The 24,868-nt window shown below is 39.6% G+C and overlaps 1 protein-coding gene across 2 annotated transcripts in view; it reads left to right on the top strand.

Moving 5' to 3' along the window:
• Positions 1 to 24,868, top strand: part of CCDC186 (coiled-coil domain containing 186) — a 59,208-nt gene that overhangs the window by 791 nt on the left and 33,549 nt on the right. For both annotated transcript variants that reach the window (XR_008999028.1, XM_036898626.2), the window contains exon 2: positions 20,461 to 21,156. Coding sequence is in view for 1 of the 2 variants with exons in the window: in XM_036898626.2 (XP_036754521.2) it covers positions 20,495 to 21,156 (662 nt within the window). In the remaining variant the exon portion in view is untranslated. The remainder of the gene's footprint in view (positions 1 to 20,460; positions 21,157 to 24,868) is intronic.

The raw sequence follows: 24,868 nt of genomic DNA, 5'->3' as shown, positions 1-24,868 counted from the left end.
TCTCTTTTCGTCTCCAAGTTGACCGTGTGTGTGTTTTATCTTTACTGTTGAGGCGACTTTCTACCCTCTTCGAAATACTTCTGTTGCTGTGATTTTTAAGTAACTTAGGAAACGATTCTTTGGGCTTGTGGTTAGTATTCTTGTTTTTTTTTGTTGTTGCCTTTCCTCCAGCGACATCAAGGCATTTGATAAACCGTGGCTGGTAAGGATATTTCAGATTTGTGTTTCTGTCAAGCTTGTAAAATGGTAAAGTCCTACATACTACCTAGTAGTAATCCGGAACAGTGTAGGTGTAGCTATTGCTCAACTCTTTACCATTTAATAACTTAGATAATATTCACATCTTGATTTTGTTCAGAGGCAAGAGGCCTGGATTTAGGAATCTGAACATCTGGATTAGAATCTGCCTGTTTGACTTACGTAATAGTCTTCTTGTTACCTATGGGAATTAGTAGAGTAAGTATATGTCGTTCCAGGTATAAAAATACACAGTTCCAGGTATTTGGCAGTTTTCTCCGTGTGTGTGAGATGTTCCCTTGATGCCCAGCTCTTATTTCTTCCAAAATGATAGGCTGAGAGTTTTTCTAAGGAAAATGTGCAGTAAACCAGGGAACAGTGTTTCAAGAGTTGTGGTGGTAGTCATTTATAAGAAAAGATCTGCTGTTTAGTGTTTAGGTATGCTAGTTGTGGGTTCAGCCTTCCCAACTAACTACACAGTCATATTTGCAGTGCTGAGCTTGTGGGAAAGATTGTTAAAGAGAGATTGAGCGTGAAACTTGAGCCATCTCCTGTGTACGTATAGTGTTCTCTGTACGCCTCTTTTCAGTTCTTTACCCGTCATTACTCAAGTAGAAAATACTGACGATTAGCCTAATTCTTTTTTCTTTTTCCTTCCTTTTTGTCTCTTTTCATGTTATTTAACATTCAGTGAAGGTATTGGGTAATTCATAAGTCGTACAGTATAAAGAATTAAACTCCTTTTTGTATTGTACTAGGCAAGCTTTTATAATTACTGAAGGATCTACCAGCAAATGTCTGACTTGTATTTATATTGTTTTTTCTCTTTTATTCCCTGGAAATGCATGGATTGTGTTTATATTCATTTTATTCTTTTTAAGTCCTTGTGTGATTCAGAATATCTGCATATAAACATACCAGTTTCTTTAAATAGTGGAGATTCCATAGAGTGTCAGAGTCCTAATTATTGCTAAGAGGTAAGGAGTGGTAGCACAGTAACCAGTCTTTAACCTTTTACTTCCTTCACCCATAAAGAGTTGTCCTTTGATGCTATACAATGACAGCATAGCTGATAATGATTGCTTAGCATATTTAATTTTTAAAAAATCTGTTTACACCTACATGTTGACATCATGCAGTAAAGTTAAAACATGTTGTGCAGTAGACTGACTCTGCAGGAAGAAATGATAGGTAGAAGCAGGCTTATTTAGAGATTTAGAAAAATCATCTTTACCTTTGAAGAAAGACTAGTAACCTGTCCTGGTGGTTTTCCAAGTTCATCTAACAGTTTCACGTTAAAGAAAAAACTTAACCTCAAGTCATTTTTTTTTTTTTCCAATAAAATTTAGGTTTTTCTTTTATCCCTTATGTCTAGATTTAAATAACTACAGCTGTTCTTTTAATTTCTCATAAACATGTCACAGGGCTTACAATATTGCAAATGTTATTTATTATGTTATATGCCCTAAATATTCATTTCAGGGCAACAATGAGAGCATACATCATCTAAATTTACAGATAATCCTCTAATCTTATCATTACTTTAAACTTTTTCTTTGAACTTTGTTTCTCAGCTATTGAGATTTTAAAAATCTATTTGGGCTAGGAAGTAAACAAGGAAAAATACTGAGTCGAAGCGTCAGTAGACACAAAGTAGAAATCAGACCCAGCAAAGTATTGATAAGATTATGAGTGTGTTTTCCTTCATTAAGACATGTGCACTGACAGTCTTCTATAGGGGTAATTATGTAGTAAGTGCTAATGAATAACTAAATTTTTTGAACAAACTACATAGTACCAAATTAACAAAGCCCAGGTCAAAGGTGGTTTCAAAATTTAAACATTTACCAGAAATCCTTAATGTAAGATAGACTTACAACTTTAATTTTTATTTTGCTATCATTAATCTACAATTACATGAAACAACTTTAATTTTTAAAAAAATCATTAGCCTTCCTTTTTGAAATGGAAACCATAGGTCAAATTCTTTTTTTTTTCTTCAGTTTCAGATCTGGGGGGAAAGTTAGCTGAAAATATTTTTCATGTTTTCTTAGACTCATTAAAGTTGAGATAGCTCTAATACAAGTAGTTTAAAAATATTTCTATAGTAATAACTTCTCTAAAACTTATTAGATATATAAAAATTGCATGGATCTAACATACCAAACTGATAATATGACATACAACTTGATAATGTGCTATATGGTCTGTCCACTTACCCTGTTTTTCCTGAAGTCTTGATGGACCATCATTTTTCATTCTCCTATTTATCCTGTCACAGGATTTGGTTCTGTTCTTGGGCAGGGAGGTGGGGACTCCTGCTGCATCTATTGCCCTGTCTTTTAACATCTGTTTTTATGATGTGATGCATATACTGTAAAAGTAACTCTTCCCTGAGTCTTGGGTGCAAAGCTAAACAAACCCCCAGCAGTCACTACCTTGGCCTCATCTAATAAGCTTTTTAAACTGGTGGACTAAAGGCAACTTGTAAAATCTAGTGATATTTCATATAAGGAAACTCAATATATTAAAGTTAATTTTACCCAAAAGGTAATTTCAGTGTGATTACTTTGCAAAATATTTCATTTTGACAGAACTAGATTTTTTTGATATAGCCAGCCCAGTTTTTAATCTTTTAAAAGTAGAGTTTGATTTGCATGAATTCACCATCTATGACCTTCATTCAGTGTCAGATATTTTCATCATGCGAAATAAGGTTTTCATATTTCTTACCCAGGTTCTTTTCTGTTCCGTTATTTTATTATATTTTTAAAAACTTTATCTGGGCAAGTGTTTGTATTTTAAAGTTATCAGGATTTATCAAAAGCTAGTTACTTGGGGGTTGTGATCAGATTATGTTGGACTATGGATGCTTTTTTAATTTAATTTATTGCTTCTGACTTTAATTGCCCTATCAGAACTTTGTTAAAACTGGCCAGGAAAAAAGTTACTCTCCTGTTTATGCTGCTTTCAAAGTTTGTTTGGAGAGTATGAAAAAGCCTTTTGATGTAACTTTTCCTTCAAAGGATAGTAAACCATTATACTGAAGAACAGTAGTGCTCTCACAGGTTCAGCATGCTTATCTTTTCTCTTTTATAAATGCTTATTACCTTAATGGATGTTTTTTGAGAAGTATACAGCTGGTATTATTTAATACTCAAATGGTACAGCTTGCAATTTAAAAATTTGTAGTTTATTTTTTAAATAATACTTACGCTGAACTGAGTCAAACTTTTCTCTTAGAGTTAAAACACTCATGCATACCTTACATAGCTTCTGATGAAACATTAATATACCTTCAAATTAAAATACTGTGAACACAAAGAGCAAAAGCTTTAGTATAGAGCTTTTTTTTAAAAAATTAAATTATCATTGATATACAATCATATGAAGGTTTTACATGAGCAACATTGTGGTTTCAACATTCACCCATATTATCACGTCCCCCCCAACCCCATTGCAATCACTGTCCTTCAGCGTTGTAAGATAGCATAGAGCTTTTACATATTGGTCCACTGCAGAATGTAAACTCCATAAGGGATTTGTGTTTTATTCTCTGCCATGTTCCCAATACATAGATAGAACAGTGCCTGCCCATAATGCATACTCAATATATACTTCATGAACAAATTAATACCTAGTTTGGAAATGTATTTCTGACTTAGTACTTTTGGGAGGCTTGCTTGGTAACCTGTTGACAAGTATCTGCAGATTGGATTCATTTGTATTTGCAGTTTCTTGAGTAAGCTTGAATTTTTTGTTTATACAGCTGATTTCTAGGAAAATAAGAAATAGTACTAAATGTTGTTAAAGACACTTCATTTGTGTGGCTTCTCTATGGAAATGATTTTGTGCAAGTATGAGTTCTTTCATTAAGAAATAAAATCCAAGGTGATTGATAGTTGTCTTTAAGGCAAATAAATGTTTCTTGAGCAGTTGCCTACAGCTGATGAGCTCCAGTAAGAGCGAAACCAGTTCTCACTCCACCGAAACAATTTTGAAAGTGTGAATTGGTCCTGTAGTACTGTGTCAGAAACAACTTGGAAAAAATGCTTGTATTAAGATGAATTTTGTGACTGCTAAGTTTTTAAATGCAGTATTTTCCCTTAATGAGCCAGAGTTGCTAAAAAGTCAAACTGTTACCTTTTTACTTCAGAAAATCTACAAATAAGTAACCTGTATTTGTAATCACTATATGTAGTGGGATTTGATTTGTACAAGCACTTAATTGAAACGCTTTTGTAAACAACTGTCTAGTTTTACACCCTCCCCCTTTATTCTACTCCTAGGCTATTCCATCCTCAGTAGTTTTGATAACATCCTCCCCTCCAAGAAAAAACTTGGACAGTAACCAAATTAGCCTAATCAGCATTGCCAACTGGAGGCCCACAAGAGGACTCAGCTGACTGTTTTTTTCCCCTGACTAATCAAGGAACTAATCAAGCTCATCATGGCACCCCACTGACCCCCACCATTCTTGTACAGTTATTTAATTTTCAGTGATGGCTTTGCCACGTATATACACATGAATCATTAACTCCTCTCCTTTTCCTTTTGCTTCCAGTCAGTGTTCATTTTGAGCATCAGAAAACAGATTTGTAAGCTAAGTTGTTATCAGATGCCAGTTTGTGTGAAGACTTTTTCAAAGGTTGTGGATGTATTATTGAGCAACAGCATAGAAGAAAGTACTTGTCTTTTGAACTTAAACTAAGCCTTTTTAAATTTACAGGATGATAATAACGTAAAACAGCCTAAGCTGAGGTAATTACAAAAACAAGGTTATTTTTTACCTAGAAAAATACTCAGAATGAGACAGATTTCTGTTGTTCTGCACTGTCTTGCACATTCCAAGTCTTCTTAAAACCTGGTTCTCCCCCATTAAATGCTGCTGACTCCCCCAAATCATTGTGTAAACTTAGTGAGTCCATCTTCATTGAGAAGCACTCAATATTTGTGGGAATGAGTGTAAATGTAGTAAAGAATGTATTTATTAGTTTTATTTATTTATTATTACCATTATATTTGAGATTTAAGAAGTTTGATTCAGTTCAGAGTGAGGTTTGTCCTTCTGCAAGTAGAGATCATTTAAAAGGTTGAAGATTGCCTATTCAGAAATGTCACAAGGAAGGCTTGTGACTATGTGCTTGATCAGGATAAATTCAGTATGTTTTCATTTACATGAGATTTTATTTTTGTACTTTTGATGATGAAAAATTGGAGGAAGATGTGGCTTTAGAATTGGACCTTTATAATTTGGCCCTGGATATATTGAAGGGAAGGATATTTCTAAGTGGGAACAAAGCCATGGAAATATTAGTGTGCAAATTGTTTGGAGGAGTGGAGGACTGGTTAGGGACGGTAGAGGATGGTGATGTGGTGAAATTTTAGGAATTTAGGAATGTGTTGAGAGATAAGATTGGAAAAATAGTACAGCTTGTTTACTGAGGAATTGAAATTTTGAGGTATGAACATGAAATGGCTTTATTTTTTCCTTAAGTACTCTCCAGTCATACTGTGTAAAACATCTGCCCCATCCCCTCCACTTCCCTTTGAAGTACAATTCCTTAATAATGTCTTGGTTTGATGTCATAAGTTTTCTGCCACTTTTAATTACTTAGAGAAAACTTACTCCAGAAATAAAGTCAGGTTTCAGTCATTAAAAAAAAAAAAAACACACAAGCCACAAAAACATTAATTGCACTCTCATTCTTCTCCCTGAAGAAAGGTTGAAGCTGTTAGGATGAAAGAAGAGACGTAATCTGGCTTTAGTATGTTTCCTACTTTTCTCCCTTTTGGAGTTAGGGGAAGAAGACCAGTCAGTGGAGGCAGAGGTCTCATTGTGTGAACCTCTGTAGATAGAAGAGGTAGATCTGGCCTCACTCTGGTTCATCTGGTTGCGTTTTGACAGTGGTCTCTGTGGAGGTGGTGTGTGTAGATTTTTTAGGGTCAGTGTTGTAGCTCCCTGGTCCCTTCTGCCATAGACCCACTTCACAGAGCAGCTCCTATTCTCCTTTGGCAGAGCCAAAGTGTTGCACAGCCCTCCCCTTTCCCCCACCCCCCACATGATACATGCTAATCATAATACCCCCTTTCTTCTTCCCTGCCCTTATCTCTCCCTACCCTCCCATTCTCCCCAGTCCCTTTCCCTTTGGTAACTGTTAGTCCCTTCTTGGGTTCTGTGATTCTGCTGCTGTTTTGTTCCTTCAGTTTTTCTTTGTTCTTATACTCCACAGATGAGTATACTCCACTTATACTCCATCTTCTTTATCCATTCATCTACTGATGGACACTTAGGTTGCTTCCATTTCTTGGCTATTGTAAATAGTGCTGCGATAAACATAGGGGTGCATCTGTCTTTTTCAAACTGGGCTCCTGCATTCTTAGGGTAAATTCCTAGAAGTGGAATTCCTGGGTCAAATGGTAAGTCTATTTTGAGGAACCTCCATACTGTAGTATACATATTTTGACCCCTTCTCTGGATTGGGTGACAGTTGCCGTGTGCTGTCTCATTACTTGCCCTCCCATTAACCTTGCTTCTTCACTTGGAGTTGCAGGAAGGAGCACAGGCGGTGGGAATGGAGTGAGACTGAGAAAACAACAGTTCAAGTGTTCCAGATATGAAGTGATCAGGCCTGGGTTGGGCTGTAGGTGGGAAATAGTAGCAGTAGAAAGGAGGGCATAATTGCAGGAGACATGAAGTTGGTTAAAAAATATGAGGGCAACAGAAAGGAAGGAATCAACTACGAAAGATACCATTGACAAAAGTAGAAAAAATTAGCTGGGGTACTCAATTATGGGAGCTATAATTATGAATTTAGATTAGCCTTTTTTGAGTTTGAGGTTATGGTGAAGCTTCCATAAGAAATGCCTATCATTAGGTGGAGGTTTTAATATAGAGAGACAGAGTGAAGGAAAACAGATGTTTCATTCTCTGTAACTCAGCATAGGACTGAAAAAAATGTGGAGATCAACTATGACTATTGCTTCAAGTTATCAAGGTGGATGAGTTCTGGAGGGAAGATAAAGTTGAGGACTGAACCTTGGGAAATATGAAAACTGGATGAGAAGATAATAACCAATATATGCTTAGTGCTTTTCTGTTGACAAAGCATGGCACATAACAAAGCACACAGACAATAGCCGTAAAGTTCTTGAATGATAGCTTCTTCTCACTATGCTGGAGACTTGTTCTCTTTTAAATAGATATATCTGCTATCTTACAATTTGTTCAGCTCTGAGTTAAACTTCAGTTGATAACAGCATTGACTACTTGTGTTTAAAACCATTTCGTTAGTTTTTAGACTGATTTCTAAATTAAGATTTCAGTCAGCAGCAATACATTCACAAGTTATATCTTAAGGTAACTTACTTTGGAGAAAGTAATTTAGGTGACAAATGCTCCTATTTGAGAATGATTTTACTTGGGCCTAGATTTTTGGAATAAAACATACTCATGAGGCCTTTTATTAACTTCCTGCATTAATTTTTTTTGGGGGGGTTCTTTATTTTATTTTATTTTTTTATTTTTTATTTTGTTATAATAAATCTACAATTACATGAATTATGTTTACTAGGCTCTCCCCTTCACCAAGGCCTCCCACAAACCCCATTACAGTCACTGTTCATCAGCGTAGTAAGATGTTGTAGAATCACTACTTGTCTTCTCTGTGTTGCACAGCCCTCCCCTTTCCCTCACCCCCCACATTATACATGCTAATCATAATACCCCCTTTCTTCTTCCCCACCCTTATCCCTCCCTACCCTCCCACTCTCCCCAGTCCCTTTCCCTTTGGTAACTGTTAGTCCCTTCTTGGGTTCTGTGATTCTGCTGCTGTTTTGTTCCTTCAGTTTTTCTTTGTTCTTATACTACACATATGAGTGAAATCATTTGGTATTTGTCTTTCTCCGCTTGGCTTATTTCACTGAGCATAATACCCTCTAGCTCCATCCACGTTGTTGCAAATTGTAGGATTTGTTTTCTTCTTATGCTGAATAATATGCCATTGTGTATATGTACCACCTTTTCTTTATCCATTCATCTACTGATGGACACTTAGCTTGCTTCCATTTCTTGGCTATTGTAAATAGTGCTGCGATAAACATAGGGGTGCGTCTGTCTTTTTCAAACTGGGCTGCTGCATTCTTAGGGTAAATTCCTAGAAGTGGAATTCCTGGGTCTAATGGTAAGTCTATTTTGAGCAACCTCCATACTGCTTTGCACAATGGTTGAACTAATTTACATTCCCACCAGCAGTGTAGGAGGGTTCCCCTTTCTCCACAACCTCGCCAACATTTGCTGTTGTTTGTCTTTTGGATGGTAACCATCCTTACTGGTGTGAGGTGATATCTCATTGTGGTTTTAATTTGCATTTCTCTTATGACTAGCGATGTGGAGCATCTTTTCATGTGTCTGTTGGCCATCTGAATTTCTTCTTTGGAGAACTGTCTATTCAGCTCCTCTGCCCATTTTTTAATTGGATTATTTGCTTTTTGTTTGTTGAAGTGTGTGAGCTCTTTATATATTTTGGATGTCAAGCCTTTATCGGATCTGTCATTTACGAATATATTCTCCCATAATGTAGGGTACCTTTTTGTTCTGTTGATGGTGTCCTTTGCTGTACAGAAGCTTTTCAGTTTGATGTAGTCCCACTTGTTCATTTTTGCTTTTTGTTTTCCTTGCCCGGGTAGATAAGTTCGTGAAGAAGTCGCTGATGTTTATGTCCAAGAGATTTTTGCCTGTGTTTTTTCCTAAGAGTTTTATGGTTTCATGACTTACATTCAGGTCTTTGATCCATTTCTAATTTATTTTTGTGTATGGGGTTAGACAGTGATCCAGTTTCATTCTCTTACATGTAGCTGTCCAGTTTTGCCAGCACCATCTGTTGAAGACACTGTCATTTCCCCATTGTATGTCCATGGCTCCTTTATCAAATATTAGTTGACCATATATGTTTGGGTTAATGTCTGGAGTCTCTAATCTGTTCCACTGGTCTGTGGCTCTGTTCTTGTGCCAGTACTAAATTGTCTTGATTACTATGGCTTTGTAGTAGAGCTTGAAGTTGGGGAGTGAGATCCCCCCCACTTTATTCTTCTTTCTCAGGATTGCTTTGGCTATTCGGGGTCTTTGGTGTTTCCATATGAATTTTTAAACTATTTGTTCCAGTTCGTTGAAGAATGTTGTTGGTAATTTGATAGGGATTGCATCAAATCTGTATATTGCTTTGGGCAGGATGGCCATTTTGACGATATTAATTCTTCCTAGCCAAGAGCATGGGATGAGTTTCCATTTGTTAGTGTCCTCTTTAATTTCTCTTAAGAGTGTCTTATAGTTTTCAGAGTATAGGTCTTTCACTTCCTTGGTTAAGTTTATTCCTAGGTATTTTATTCTTTTTGATGCGATTGTGAATGGAATTGTTTTCCTGGTTTCTCTTTCTATTGGTTCATTGTTAGTGTATAGGAAAGCCACAGATTTCTGTGTTAATTTTGTATCCTGCAACTTTGCTGTATTCCGGTATCAGTTCTAGTAGTTTTGGAGTGGAGTCTTTAGGGATTTTTATGTACAATATCATGTCATCTACAAATAATGACAGTTTAACTTCTTCTTTACCAATCTGGATTCCTTGTATTTCTTTGTTTTGTCTAATTGCCGTGGCTAGGACCTCCAGTACTATGTTAAATAACAGTGGGGAGAGTGGGCATCCGTCTTGGTCCCGATCTCAGAGGAAAAGCTTTTCAGCTTCTCACTGTTCAATATGATGTTAGCTGTGGGTTTTATCATATATGGCCTTTATTATGTTGAGGTACTTGCCCTCTATGCCCATTTTGTTGAGAGTTTTTATCATGAATGGATGTTGAATTTTGTCGAATGCTTTTTCAGCATCTATGGAGATGATCATGTGGTTTTTGTCCTTCTTTTTGTTGATGTGGTGAATGATGTTGATGGATTTGCAAATGTTGTACCATCCTTGCATCCCTGGGATGAATCCCACTTGGTCATGGTGTATGATCCTTTTGATATATTTTTGAATTCAGTTTGCTAATATTTTATTGAGTATTTTTGCATCTACGTTCATCAGGGACATTGTTCTATAATTTTCTTTTTTGGTGGGGTCTTTGCCTGTTTTTGGTATTAGGGTGATGTTGGCTTCATAGAATGAGTTTGGGAGTATTTCCTCCTCTTCTATTTTTTGGAAAACTTTAAGGAGAGTGGGTATTATGTCTTTCTTTATGTCTGATAAAATTCCGAGATAAATACATCTGGCCTGGGGGTTTTGTTCTTGGGTAGTTTTTTGATTACCGCTTCAATTTCTTTGCTCGTAATTGGTTTGCTTAACTTTTGTGTTTCTTCCTTGGTTAGTCTTGGAAGGTTGTAATTTTCTAGGAAGTTGTCCATTTCTTCTAGGTTTTCCAGCTTGTTAGCATATAGGTTTCATAGTAGTCTTTAATAATTCTTTGTATTTCTGTGGAGTCTGTCATGATTTTTCCATTCTCATTTCTGATTCTGTTGATGTGTGTTGATTCTCTTTTTCTCTTAATAAGTTTGGCTAAAGGCTTATCTATTTTGTTTATTTTCTCACAGAACCAGCTCTTGGTTTCATTGATTTTTGCTATTGTTTTATTCTTCTCAATTTTGTTTATTTCTTCTCTGATCTTTATTATGTCCCTCCTTCTGCTGACTTTAGGCCTCATTTGTTCTTCTTTTACCAGTTTCGATAATTGTGATGTTAGACTATTCATTTGGGATTGTTCTTCCTTCTTCAAGTGTGCCTGGATCGCTATATATTTTCCTCTTAAGACTGCTTTTGCTGCATCCCACAGAAATTGGGGCTTTGTGTTGTTGTTGTCATTTGTTTCCATATATTCCTTGATCTCTACTTTAATTTGTTCGTTGATCCATTGATTATTTAGGAGCATGTTGTTAAGCCTCCATGTGTTTGTGAGCCTTTTTGTTTTCTTTGTAGAATTTATTTCTAGTTTTATACCTTTGTGGTCTGAAAAGTTGGTTGGTAGGATTTCAATCTTTTGTAATTTACTGAGGCTCTTTTTGTCCCTAGTATGTGGTCTATTCTGGAGAATGTTTCATGTGCACTTGAGAAGAATGTGTATCCTGTTTGCTTTTGGATGTAGAGTTCTATAGATGTCTATTAGGTCCATCTGTTCTAGTGTGTTTTTCAGTGCCTCTGTGTCCTTACTTATTTTCTGTCCGGTGGATCTATCCTTTGGAGTGAGTGGTGTGTTGAAGTCTCCTAAAATGAATGCATTGCATTCTATTTCCTCCTTTAGTTCTGTTAGTATTTGTTTCACATATGCTGGTGCTCCTGTGTTGGGTGCATATGTATTTAGAATGGTTATATCCTCTTTTTGGACTGAACCCTTTATCATTATGTAATGTCCTTCTTTATCTCTTGTTACTTTCTTTGTTTTGAACTCTATTTTGTCTGATACTAGTATTGCAACACCTGCTTTTTTCTCCCTGTTGTTTGCATGAAATGTCTTTTTCCATCCCTTGACTTTTAGTCTGTGCATGTCTTTGGGTTTGAGGTGAGTGTCTTGTAAGCAGCATATAGATGGGTCTTGAAGGGCCCCCACCCATAAGATGGCGAACTTCCTGCTTCTCTTCCGGGTCCTCAGTTCCTGCCGGTGCCACCTGAAGCCCAATCACCCCTCGCCCCCCTAATCCCAGCACCTGGCCAATAGCCACCAGCCCCGTAGAAGTGACACCTCAATCAGCTCACACCCCTTCCTATATAACCCAGCACCTTTCCCTAATAAAGCGGAATTCTCCGGTGAATTGCTGCTGTGTGTCACTCCCTTCCTTTCATTGGTGCCAAAACCCGGGAGACGGGACACCCCAACTGGGCCCCATCTTCCCCCGACACCAGCAGCAGCTTGCCCCCATCCTCTTTTTCCGGCGCTGGCTCCTCACACTCACCACTCCTCTTTGGCCTCTGGGTAAGTTTTCCCCCGGAGTGAGCCGACTTCCCCGAGCTATCGCAGCGCCATTGACCGTGATCATCCGGCAAGGCCCTGACGCTCGGGGACGAGGAGGGAACTCTCCCCGCCTTAGGCCTTCACGGCTGCGGCGGACCCTCAGCCCCTCCTCCAACAGCCATAAATGAGGTGACTCCTTTGCGGATGAGAACGCTCCCTTCCCACCCCCCTTCCGTTCCTTCCGCCGAAAACTCCTAGTACTAGGTTCCTCGGACTCCGGCATCTGCCTTCTTAGAGAAGCCTGGGTGACGACCCACACTTCCTAAGAAACCGACTCGTATACGAGTTTCCGCAGACCCCCAAGGATCACCGGGGACGCCCTTTGTCTCCTTGCCGTCTGCTCCCAGTCCGAGGGTCTCCGTTCGTCTTCCCCTGTTTGTCTCCTTCTCTGTCCTTTAGCCATGGGAGCCTCCTCATCCCTCCCTGGAAGTTCACCTCTTGAATGCCTGCTCAAGCATCTAGCCACCCTCTCCCTGACGCCTGATATAAAACCAAAACTTCTCCGCAAATACTGCTCCCAAGATTGGCCGACACACCCCCTAGACAATAACAACCAATGGCCCGCAGGGGGAGCTCTTGATCCTAACATCACTCGCGATCTCTTTAACTACTGCCAGCGCCTGAGAAAATGGAAGGAGATTCCCTATACCGAAGCTTTCCCCCTCCTCCCCCCGCCTCCCCCCAAGTTCTCCTAGCCTGCAAGCCGTCTCCCCCGCAGAAGCCTCCCACCCACCCCCTTCCCCCTCCTCTCCTACAACAGCCCCTCCCCCTTCCTCCACCACCATCTCCTCCCCTACCTCACCCCCCCCTTGCAGTTCAAGCCTGAGCCTTTCAGCCCCCCTCCAACTAATTTCCAGGAGCCTCCTCTGTCTTTGCCCCCATCACCTGTTTCTCCCCCACAGACTGAGCCAGACCCTTCAGTCCCCCTCAGACTCGGTCCCAAGGGCCTCCCAAAATTATTGCCCCCCTCCGAGAAGTAGCAGGATCCGAAGGCATCGTGCACGTTCACAACCCTTTCTCCTTAGGAGATTTAGCCCAACTGGAGAAAACGCCTAGGTTCCTTTTCCACTGATCCCATGACATATATCAAGGAGTTTCAATGGACACTCCAGTCATACAGCCTCACACATGACATTTTCATGCTCCTGGGCAATACCCTCCTTCCTGAAGAGTGCAGACGAGTTTGGGACTTCACCCAAATGCACGCCACCAAAACCCACAGGACTGACCCCACCTATCCCCCTGGCCCCACTGCTGTCCCCGAACAAGACCCACACTGGGATTATAACACCGCTGTAGGTCTCTGCTCTTGAGATATTTTTGCCTCCTGCTTAATAACAGGTCTGAAAAAGGCAGCTCGTAGAGTAGTCAATTTTCAAAAGCTCCAAGACATAATTCAAAGGAGGGAGGAGACACCCTCTGAGTTCTTAGACAGACTCACTCAAGCCCTATTACAGTTACCAGCCTGGACCCAGAAACGCCTGACGGAAGACATGTCCTAATGACATACTTCCTGGCTCAAAGCTACCCCGACATTAAAGCTAAACTCAAAAAGTTAGAACAGGGCCCCGCTACCCCACAGACTGAGATCCTAACAGTGGCCTTTAAAGTCTTCCATAACCGGGATGAGGAGAAAGAACGCCGTAAACAAAAGGCTGATCAGGCCAATTTCCAAATGTTGGCCCAGCTGATAAAACCACAACCTGGGCGCTCCTCTACAAACAAGCCCCCTACAGGAGCTTGTTTCAAGTGTGGACAAGAAGGACATTAGTCAAGGGCTACCACCCCATGCCCCAGATGCCACAAAAAGGGCCACTGGGAGTCTGATTGCCCAGCCACCCGAAGGGGAGGCTGGACGAACAACCCCCATCCTAAGCCCGCCGTAGTGGGGCTGGCAGAAGAAGATTGATGGGGCCCGGGGGCCTCTCGCCCGACCATTTCCATCACCAAACAGGAGCCCAGGGTTACTTTAATAGTAGACGGTCGCCCCATCTCCTTCCTCCTAGATACAGGAGCCACCTTCTCAGTCTTGCGAGAATACCGGGGCCCTACCACGCCTGCCATTACTCCTATAGTCGGGGTAGGAGGTAAACAGATTTTCCCATTAAAACCCCCCCCTTTTATGCACAATCCAAGACAATCCCATACCTTTCTCCCACTCCTTCCTGGTTATGCCCCAGTGTCCCATCCCCTTACTAGGACGAGACATCCTTTCTCTCCTCCATGTTTCCATAACTATATCCACTCCCACAGCCCCCAGTACCCCCTTTCTGATGGCCCTCATAGCCGACGACCCCCCTCTACCCAATGAAAGCTCCCGTTCCGCCCTCATACACCCTGTAAATCCCAAAGTTTGGGACATTACAAGCCCCTCCATGGCTCTATGTCCTCCTGCCTCTATCAGATTACATAACCCCTCTCAGTATATCTGTCAGGCCCAATACCCCCTAACCACTTCAGCCCTCATAGGCCTCCAACCCATCATTCAAGATCTTTTAAACAAAAATTACCTCAGACCCACTCACTCCCCATTTAATACCCCCATATTAGCTGTTAAAAAAAACCAACAGATCTTTCCGCCTTGTCCAAGACCTTCACCTCGTCAACATGGCCATCGTCCCTATCCATCCCTTAGTCCCAAATCCATACACCCTTTTATCGCGGATCCCTGCCTCGGCCTCCCACTTCTCAGTCCTAGATCTCAAGGACACATTTTTTTTTTTTCTATCCCTCTGGACCCTTCCTCCCAAGATTTTTTACAGAAAACGGCTCCTCTCTGACCTGCCTGTTCCCAAAACCAAGACAGAAATCCTTTCCTTTCTAGGCCTGGCTGGGTATTTTAGAGCGTAGATCCCTAACTTCTCCCTGTTGGCAAGACCCCTATACGACCTCAGCAAGGGCCCCCCTGAAGAACCATTATCCTCCTCACCCCAACACTCCTTCATTAAGCTCCGTCGAGCCCTTGTGGAAGCCCCAGCTCTCTGTCTTCCTGATTTGTCGAAGCCCTTCTCATTATACATTCATGAGAGGTCCAGTCAAGCTCTAGGAGTCCTAGGCCAACATTATGGCCCATCCTTTGCCCCAGTAGCTTATCTTTCCAAGCAATTAGACCCCACAGTTCAGGGATGGGCCCCCTGCCTACGGGCATTAGCCGCTGGACAGCTCTTGCAGAAGGAAGCTCATAAACTGACATTCGGGGCGCCCCTTACCATTCTGTCCCCACATCAACTAAAGGATCTCTTAACCTACAAAAGTTTACAGACTCTCCCTCCCTCCAGACTCCTGACTTTACTGTCCTCTTTCCTCCAAAATCCCATTCACCCCCTTTGCCATCCATACCCGAATCATGACTTTTTCCTCCTTTACTGCTCCCTCGCTCTCTCTCACTTTTTTTCCTCATCCCTATTGTCTTCCCCGCCACCCCAGCCTCCTTTGTATGGCAATTCAAAGTCAGACAGACTTACACACAGCATCAAACAAAAATTACTGCCCTCATTGCCACATCAGACTGCCCTCTGAAAGGCTGCTCCGAGCCTTTATACCTCCACTTTCCTCCCTCCACCGAAGTGTTCACTAGCAGCTACCTTTATTCTCCCTACCTCTGCTTCCTCTATGACCAAAAACAAGCCTGTTGCAGGCGATGACCAGACACCTACGGGGATGTCCCTACTGGTCTTGCGCCATTCACTACATGAGTAACTCCCGGTACCCACAGTATTACTTCTCCAACCCATTCTCTTCAATACTAACAAACCCCTTCCTTACCTGGCTTTGGCCCATTGCAGGCCCTATAATAATCATTCTCCTCGCCTGTCTCTTCTTGCCTTGTAAAGTTTATCAAATCCCAAGTTGGTAAAATCTCTAATCAAACTTTCAACCAACTTTTACTCAGGAACTACCAGCTTTTAGCCACAGAAGATCCCTCACCCTCACGTAACCTCCTCACCACACGCTGAGATGGACCCCTCTCTCCGCTGGAAACTGTTTCTGGAAACAATGGCCGCAGATGCCTGGCTTCTGGCACCCGTATCTTCTTAGCACCATTCTGAAGAAGTCCACATCTACTCATCCTTACTGTGGGGAGTCCTATCAACCCTCTCCTCCCAGTCCTCAAGCCCTCACTCCCTTCTCCGCCCCCGTTCAGCAGGAAGCAGTCAGAGAGAAAGCAACGTCCACAACCCCATAGAGGAGAAAGAGGGGAATGAAGGGCCCCCACCCATAAGATGGCAAACTTCCTGCTTCTCTTCCGGGTCCTCGGTTCCCGCTGGCGCCACCTGAAGCCCAATCACCCCTTGGCCCCCTAATCCCAGCACCTTGCCAATAGCCACCAGCCCCGTAGAAGTGACACCTCAATCAGCTCATGCCCCTTCCTATATAACCCAGCACCTTTCCCTAATAAAGCGGAATTCTCCGGTGAATTGCTGCTGTGTGTCGCTCCCGTCTTGCTTTTTTATCCATTCTATTACTCTGTGTCTTTTGATTGGTGCATTCAGTCCATTTACATTAAGGGTGACTATTGAAAGATATGTACTTATTGCCATTGCAGGCTTTAAATTCGTGGTTACCAAAGGTTCAAAGTTAGTATCTTACTGTCTAACTTAACTCGCTTATTGAGCTGTTATAAACACTGTCTGGTGATTCTTTATTTCTCTCCCTTTTTATTCCTCCTCCTCCATTCCTTATATGTTGGTTGTTTTATTCTGTGCTCTTTTGTGTTTCCTTTAACTGCTTTTGTGGGTAGTTGATTTTATATTTTGCCTTTAGTTAGTATTTGGTTGGTCTCCTTTTTTTGCTGTGATTTTGTTTTCTCTGGTGACATCTATTTAGTCTTAGGAGTGCTCCCATCTAGAACAGTCCCTCTAAAATACCCTGTAGAGGTGGTTTGTGGGAGGCAAATACCCTCAACTTTTGCTTGTGTGAGAACTGTTTAATCCCTCCTTCATATTTAAATGATAATCATGCTGGATACAGTATTATTGGTTCAAGGCCCTTCTGTTTCATGGCATTAAATATATCATGCCATTCTCTTCTGGCCTGTAAGGTTTCTGTTGAGAAGTCTGATGATAGCCTGATGGGCTTTCCTTTATAGGTGACCTCTTTCCTCTCTCTAGCTGCCTTTAAAACTCTTTCCTTGTCCTTGATCTTTGCCATTTTAATTATTATGTGTTTTGGTGTTGTCCTCCTTGTGTCCCTTCTGTTGGGAGTTCTGTGTACTTCCGTGGTCTGATCAATTATTTCCTCCCCCAGTTTGGAGACGTTTTCAGCAATTATTTCTTCAAAGACACTTTCTATCCCTTTTTCTCTCTCTTCTTCTGGTACCCCTTTAATGCAGAATTTGTTCCTTTTGGATTGGTCACATAGTTCTCTTAATATTGTTTCATTCCTGGAGATCCTTTTATCTCTCTCTGTCAGCTTCTATGTGTTCCTGTTCTCTGGTTTCTATTCCATCAATGGCCTCTTGTATCTTATCCATTCTGCTTATAAATCCTTCCAGAGATTGTTTCATTTCTGTAATCTCCTTCCGGACATCATCCCTTAGCTCTTGTATATTTCTCAGTAGCTCCGTCAACATGGTTATGACCTTTATTTTGAATTCTTTTTCAGGAAGACTGGTTAGGTCTATCTCCTTCTCAGGGTTTGACTCTGTGATCTTGGTCTGTATCAGATTCTTTTGCCTTTTCATGGTGATAAAGATAGTTTGCGGAAATGGCGTGTGTGACGGCTGGGGGAACATCCCTTCTTGCTGGTTTGTGGCCTTCCTCTCCTGGGAGAACAGTGACCTCTAGCAGCTTGTGCTGGGAAGCTGAGCACAGACGGGGTTTCTGATTCTTGCTCGGCAACTATGGAGTTAAGCTCCGAGGTTGCTATGGGTGTGGCCTGCCTCAGGCTGCCCCTCCGATATGGCAGAGCTGCGTTGGAGGGGAAACGGCCAGGAGGCTGTTTATCTCTGTGAGGGGCCTCCGAGCTGCGCTGCCGCCCAGGGGGTTAGGGCTCCTGGAATTCCCCAGGCTTCCCAGCTGTTGGGCTAAGTGTCCTGGGACGCTTCCGTCCAGCTGTGGCATCCCTGTCCCTTTAAGACTTTCAAAAAGCACTCGCTTTTCTTTGTCCCAGGGGCGCCGGCTTCCAGGGACCTGCTCACAGGTCTTACTGTCCTGTTCCCCTAGTTTCCAGAACCCCACGCACGCACTGTGTGTCTTCGCTCCAGTGTGGATGGCTAAGGGTGGGTGTTTAGCAGTCCTGGGCTCCCTCTCCCTCCCTGCTCCGACTCCTCCTGCTGGGAGCTGGGGTGAGGGGCACTCGGGTCCCGCTGGGCCGCGGCTTGTATCTTACCCCCTTCGCGAGGCGCTGGCTTCTCGCCGGTGTGGATGTAGCATGGCTGTTGTCCTGTATCTTCTGGTCTCTCTTTTAGGAAGAGTTGTGTTTGTTGTATTTTCAAAAATATATATGGTTTTGGGAGGAGATTTCCGCTGCTTTACTCAAGCCGCCATCTTGGCTCTGCCTCCTGCATTAATTTTTATTGTCTAAACCAAGTCTTTAATACTACTGTGGGCCTTGTCAACATTTACATGTATGTGCAGCAAGCTAATAATGATAACTCCTGTTTGGATGTTTGGAAATATTTATGAGGATAGGTAATTTATAGTTACCTATAGATCAATGTCTATGTTAGTTAATGCCCCAAAGGGCAATCTAAACTATAAAAAACACAGTATTTAACAAATAAGCTGATCTTTCCTTTCTTACAGTTATTTTTCCCATTTTCTGCATTCCTAGAATAATGTTCCTCAAATACTATTTCCATATCACTCACTCATGTGCTTTAACTAAACAAATATTTGAGAACCTACTATATGCTAGAAAGTATAGTATAATCAAGTATACAAGTCTATCATGATTCATGTCCTTTTTACCAAAATTCACTCCTGCATATCTTCTGGGGATTCTGCTTGGCCATCTTCTCTTACCATTTTTTGCCATCCTCTGACCAACACCTCCATCACAGCCCAGTGTAAACATGTATCTTTCTATTACTCAAAAATTCTGTATTTCTGTTTTGTTTTCCATAAGTACACCTTCCATCTGGAATTATTTCTTTCCTAGTTTCTGTTAAAACTATTGCCCACTTTTTTTTTTTGAGGAACATTATGTTTACTAGACTCCCCCCTTCACCAAGTCCCCCCACATACCCCATTATTCACTCTCCATCTGCGGAGTAAGATGCTGTAAAATCACTACTTGTCTTCTCTGTTGCACAGCCCTCCCCCTGCCCCCCCATTATACATGCTAATCATATTGCCCACTTTTTGATCCAACCTTATGTGAGTCTGATAAGTCAGCTACTCAGTACATGCTTTGTTGATAACTGACCAAAGAGGTCAACAATTCTTTTTCATCAAGGTTCCTGGAATATTTTATATTTATCTGTCTCAGGATGATTTTTGAAGTGGAATAATTTTCAGAAAATAGCGAGAATGCTAACCCTTATAAAACAGCATAAAAGTTTATTCTAACATTGTTGAGTTAGTTTTGTAATGTTTTTTTATGACCTAGGTAGGCAGTGCATACGGGCTCCATTTGAGTTGCACTGAACATTGTTTATGTTTGGAAATCACCATGGTACTTCCTGGATCCCTGCCTGGGTGAAAAATGAATTCCTGTCAAGGATTCTTCATACTTCATACCCTGACTTAGTTCTGCTTTAGGTGTCTGGGCTGTAGATAGCTGTGTTTTGTTATGTTTAGTTTTCCTTCTCAGTAAATTTTTATTTGTTAATGTGCATTGTTTTATTATTATCTTGGTTTATAATTTCTCCTAGTGTTTTCATTGCTGTCTTACTTCCCTAATACTTGCTAACAGATTATTGAGATAGTCTTTTTCCCCTCATGGAACTGAAGGAACTGAAAGAATTCTAAACAATTCAGTTGAATTCTAACAATGTAATCTTCCAATTACTCATACTATTCCATACCCAACACCTAATGGGGGTGGGAATGCCAAACTGCAGCTGAAGTGAATGAAGTATGACTGAATTGAAGGAGAAGAGAGGAGACTTTGTAGCATCTTACTGGTTGTGGCCTATTTGGATTGCCTAGTGTATTCTTTTTACACTCAAAAAGAATTGTTAGTGTAAAATTTGTGGTCTCAATTATTCCATATCATGGAATATATGCAAATATATATGAAGTCTTTGTTTTAAAAAGCTGCTTTTTTTTGATGTTTTGACTTTCTTAGATGTAAAACGAAGATCAGAAACATATTTGAAGAAATGCAGAGTGAATTGGTGCCAATCAGCATGTCAGAGACAGAATACATAGCCTCAGTTTCCTCCGATAAAAATATTGGGAAAACATCTGAATTAAAGGAAGACTTATGCAACTCATTTTCTGGTGATGAAAGTAGCAGCTTAGAAAGAGAGTCCAAACTGTTGTCATTAAACTTTGATAAAACTTTATGTCAGCCTAATGAACACACTAATCAAACTGAAGGACAGGAAAATTATATTCCAGATGATGGTGGAGGTGAGGATTCTTGTGTTAAAACAAACATATGCCCAGAAAATTCTGAACAAATAGCTAATTTTTCTGGTGGAGATTTTACAAAGCAAGTTTCAAAAACAAATGAAACAGAACAGACAGTAACACAGATATTGGCGGAATTAAGATCATCTACATTTACAGAACCAACTAATCAAAAGACTTACTCAGAAAGTCCCTATGATACAGACTGCACCAAGAAACTTACTTCAAAAATAAAGAATGTTTCAGCATCAGAGAATTTGTTGGAAGAAATAGAATCTGAGCTTTTATCTACGGACTTTGTGGAAGAACAACAAGTACCAAATGGAATAAATAAGGGAGAACATGCATTAGTTATGTTTGAAAAGTGTGTGCAAGATAAGTATTTACAGCAGGAGCACACCATAAAGAAGTAAGTTTTTTATTCTTTCAGGTTTCTTCCCTCCCCACAGGGATTAAAGATTTAATTCTTTAAGGAAAGGTATCTTGTCCTCTTTTAATTCCACAAGAGCCATGCACTTAATCAAAAAACTGAATAACTGAGCAAATGTCAGTTTGTCTGGTTATTTAATATGTAAGTCTAAAGGTATAAATATTTTATTGTAAGTTCATTAAAGACCTAGAAATAATTATAAAGACAACTCAAAATTTTCAGTTTTGAAAGAATGTAGAACATAATATTGTCAACATTAAAAGAAATTCAAAAGGAAATGAGAAGTAATATTTTAAAATTTTTTCTTAAAATACCTATTATAAATTCATTGGTTTATAAAACTGAAATTTAGAGAAGAATTGGCTAATTATCATATTCCATCAGCATAGTAAGATGTTATTCAATAAATAACATAGTTAATTTTAGACTTGTCTTGGATTTATGGTGTTAATTTCTATTTTAACAGTAGTTTCATTTCTCTTCCCCTGATTATATCATCCTGTATTTTTATTCTAGATTTATGTATTTAAGTAATGCAAATGTTTGGGTATTTATAAACCTTAAAGGAAAATAAAACATGCTAACCTTCACCAAAATACAGGCTGATTCTCTCCTTTAAAAATACTTAAAAAAATTTTTTTTGAATGGGAAGTGTGTGTATAGAGAAAGGAGAAGATATCAACATACCAGAGGAGAGTAAGAGAAGAAAATACACCAAAATCCAAATATTGCTGGATATTTAACTGGCTTTTAATGATCTCCTTGCTTCTAGTCGTTATACTTCAGATTATCTTCCTTAATGGATTACTCTTCCCCAGAGACCAGCTCACCCTTCACTGTTTTACCCAGTGAACTTTCTCTTAAGCATCCAGAACCTTTCTTTTTTTCTATTTTTTATTTTTATTTTAAATTGTGATAAAATACACATAACAAATTTTACTATCATAACTATTTTTCAGTGTATAGTTCAGTAGAGTTACGTATATTCACATTATTATACAATCTCCTTAGCTGAATTTTGCAAATCTGAAACCCTATACCCATTAAACTACAACTCCCTATTACTCCCTACCCCTGACAACCCATATTCTACTTTCCATTTCTAAGAGTTTGAGTACTCTTGATACCTCATATAAATGAAATCATACAGTATTTATCTTTTTGTGACTGGCTTATTTCACTTAGCTGTGTCCTCAAGTTTCACCCACATGGTATCATCTGTTAGAATTGCCCTTGTTTTTAAGGCTAAATAATAATATTCCATTGGAATATGTTTTGTTCATTCATCTGTCAATGGACATTTGGGTTGCTTTCAACTTTTGGCAGTTGTAAATAATTTTGCTATGAACGTGATGTACAAGATGTACAAACTTCTCTTGATACTCCAAGGACCATCTTAATACTGCCCAAGACTGATGGCTGCTACTCCTACTCATGTGCTTACTGGAATGTTACTAGCATGGATAAACTACATGATTTTTTACTGAACCATCAGTGCTTCTGCCATTCTTGATTTTAGGATAACTTCATCATTTTCCTGCTAACCGTACCTATTCTTCTAGAACTTCCCTTTGAGTTCATCCCTTGATGCTTCTTCTTACTTTGCTTAGACTTGATTTTTACTGCTTTCATGCCTCTCTTGTAAAAAATAAATGTGCATTAAATAATAACAGCAGCAAACACATGCTGTTGATTATTTGCCTGGCATTTTATTAACTTATGGAATCCTCACAACAACCCGATGTGACATAAACTTTTTAATTTTGATATCGTTAATGTACAATTACTTGAACCACATTATGGTTGCTAGACTCCCCCTATTATCAAGTCCCCTCCACATACCCCATTACAGTCACATTCCATCAGCAGAGTAAGATCTATAGAATCATTACTTGTCTTCTCTGTATATACTGCCTTCCCCAGTGACATAAACTATTATTATTTCCATTTTACAGATGAGGTAACTGAAGCACAAAGAGATTAAGTAACTTGCTCAAGGTCACATGCTAGTAAATGGCAGTTAAAATCTGAGCCTGGTTAGTCCAAAGGATTTTTTGATGTGGTTATCTGAAATGAGCTAGTTACAGTTCATCTAAAAATATTAGGAGTAAAGCAGAAAACTAATTCTTTTTTGTTCCATCTGTAAGAAGAGTGGCAACATGGTAAACTGGGGTAAGTACAGTTGTCATAAAAAACCCAGAGTTATATAATTCCCACTGCCATTTGCAAGCTGTTTTGCAACCTCTCTGAATCAAGAATTTTTCTTCTTTATGAGGGGATAATACTTCCGGGATGGGATTATTTTGTGGGCATTAAAACATTATAAAAATGTTGGATATTATTTCAATCTAAGTTAATCTTGTCATATACATAATAATCTTAATTGCATATAAAATGCTTTGTGACTCAGGTTAGCTTTACAACTAATTTTGTTTTTCTCTTGCCTTCATTTAATTTTATATGAAGAAAACTACCTTTCAGTTCCTTTGGCTTAAATTTTCATGAATGCATATATTTCCATATGTGTTTGTTTATACATATAGTCCTCTATTTTCTAACATCAGTATCATTGTCCAAGGTCCCAACCAGAATTCTTAATTAAAAACAGTTATTTGTGTATAGGATGTGAATTTTGGATTTAAGAGTAACAGTTTGAGAGCTTGCTGCTCTTCACTGCTGCCTCCCTAAATTATTTACTCATGGACTATAGCCAGGATTCTTGTGTTTCAAGTAGCTTTCTGCAACAAACTGAGCATACGTTTTAATCATGTAAATAATCCAAGTTAAGCTATTGTGCCAAAAAAGGCTTGAATAAACTTGCATGCTACATTTCTCTCCTTCCCAAATATTTGCATGACTTCTTTACTTACTGCATTCTTGGGCTCCTCAAAGAGGCCCACCCTGACTACCTTATCTAAAATCACAGCTTGTCACTCACTTTCCTCTTGCCTCCTTTAGTTTTCTTAATAGGATTTAGTCACTACCTGACATTATATATCTGTTTGTTGTTTATTTTCATTTTCTCCCTTAGAATATAAGTTCCATGAGGTCGGGGACAGTTTGCTGATGTGCTCTCAACATGCAGAATAGTGTAGGAACATAGTAGATATCCCATAATCATTTGTTGAGTAAATGAGGGATCTTCAAAGTAGAAGATGGAAAGGCCTAGGCTACAGAATTAGACCAGGCTCCAAACCTCAGTTTAACCACTTATTAGCTGTAAGACCTGGAACAAGTTTTAGGCTTCAGTTTATGTTTTTTGTTTTAATTAATAAAATAGATTATGATAATTTCATAAATTTACTTTCATAGACTTGACTATTAAATAATACATTTAAAGATGAACTTAGTAAATAGTAATTGTCCAATAAATACTAAATAATAGCTATTGCTGTTAATAATCCTAAAATATTAGCTATAAATATCTTTATATTTCTGAGTATTTTGCAGGTAATTCTTAAGTTTTTATGTTTCTGTAGGGGCCTTAAAGTGAAATTTCTGCTTAAACTTCTATTATTTTACATTGACGATTCTTATAACTATTAGAATACCATTAAAATATTTTTGAAATCTAAAGCAAGATTTTTCATCATCAGCAGTATTGATGTTGTAGGGCAGATAATTCTTTGTTGGTGATGGGATGGTCCTGGTCAGAGTGGGATGTTTAGTAGTATCCTTAGCCTCCACCAAG

Source organism: Manis pentadactyla, chromosome 8, assembly GCF_030020395.1.
Source record: "Manis pentadactyla isolate mManPen7 chromosome 8, mManPen7.hap1, whole genome shotgun sequence".
NCBI lineage: Eukaryota > Metazoa > Chordata > Mammalia > Pholidota > Manidae > Manis > Manis pentadactyla.
Note: the sequence above shows the minus strand (reverse complement) of the source record. Positions and strands in the feature narration are given on the sequence as shown.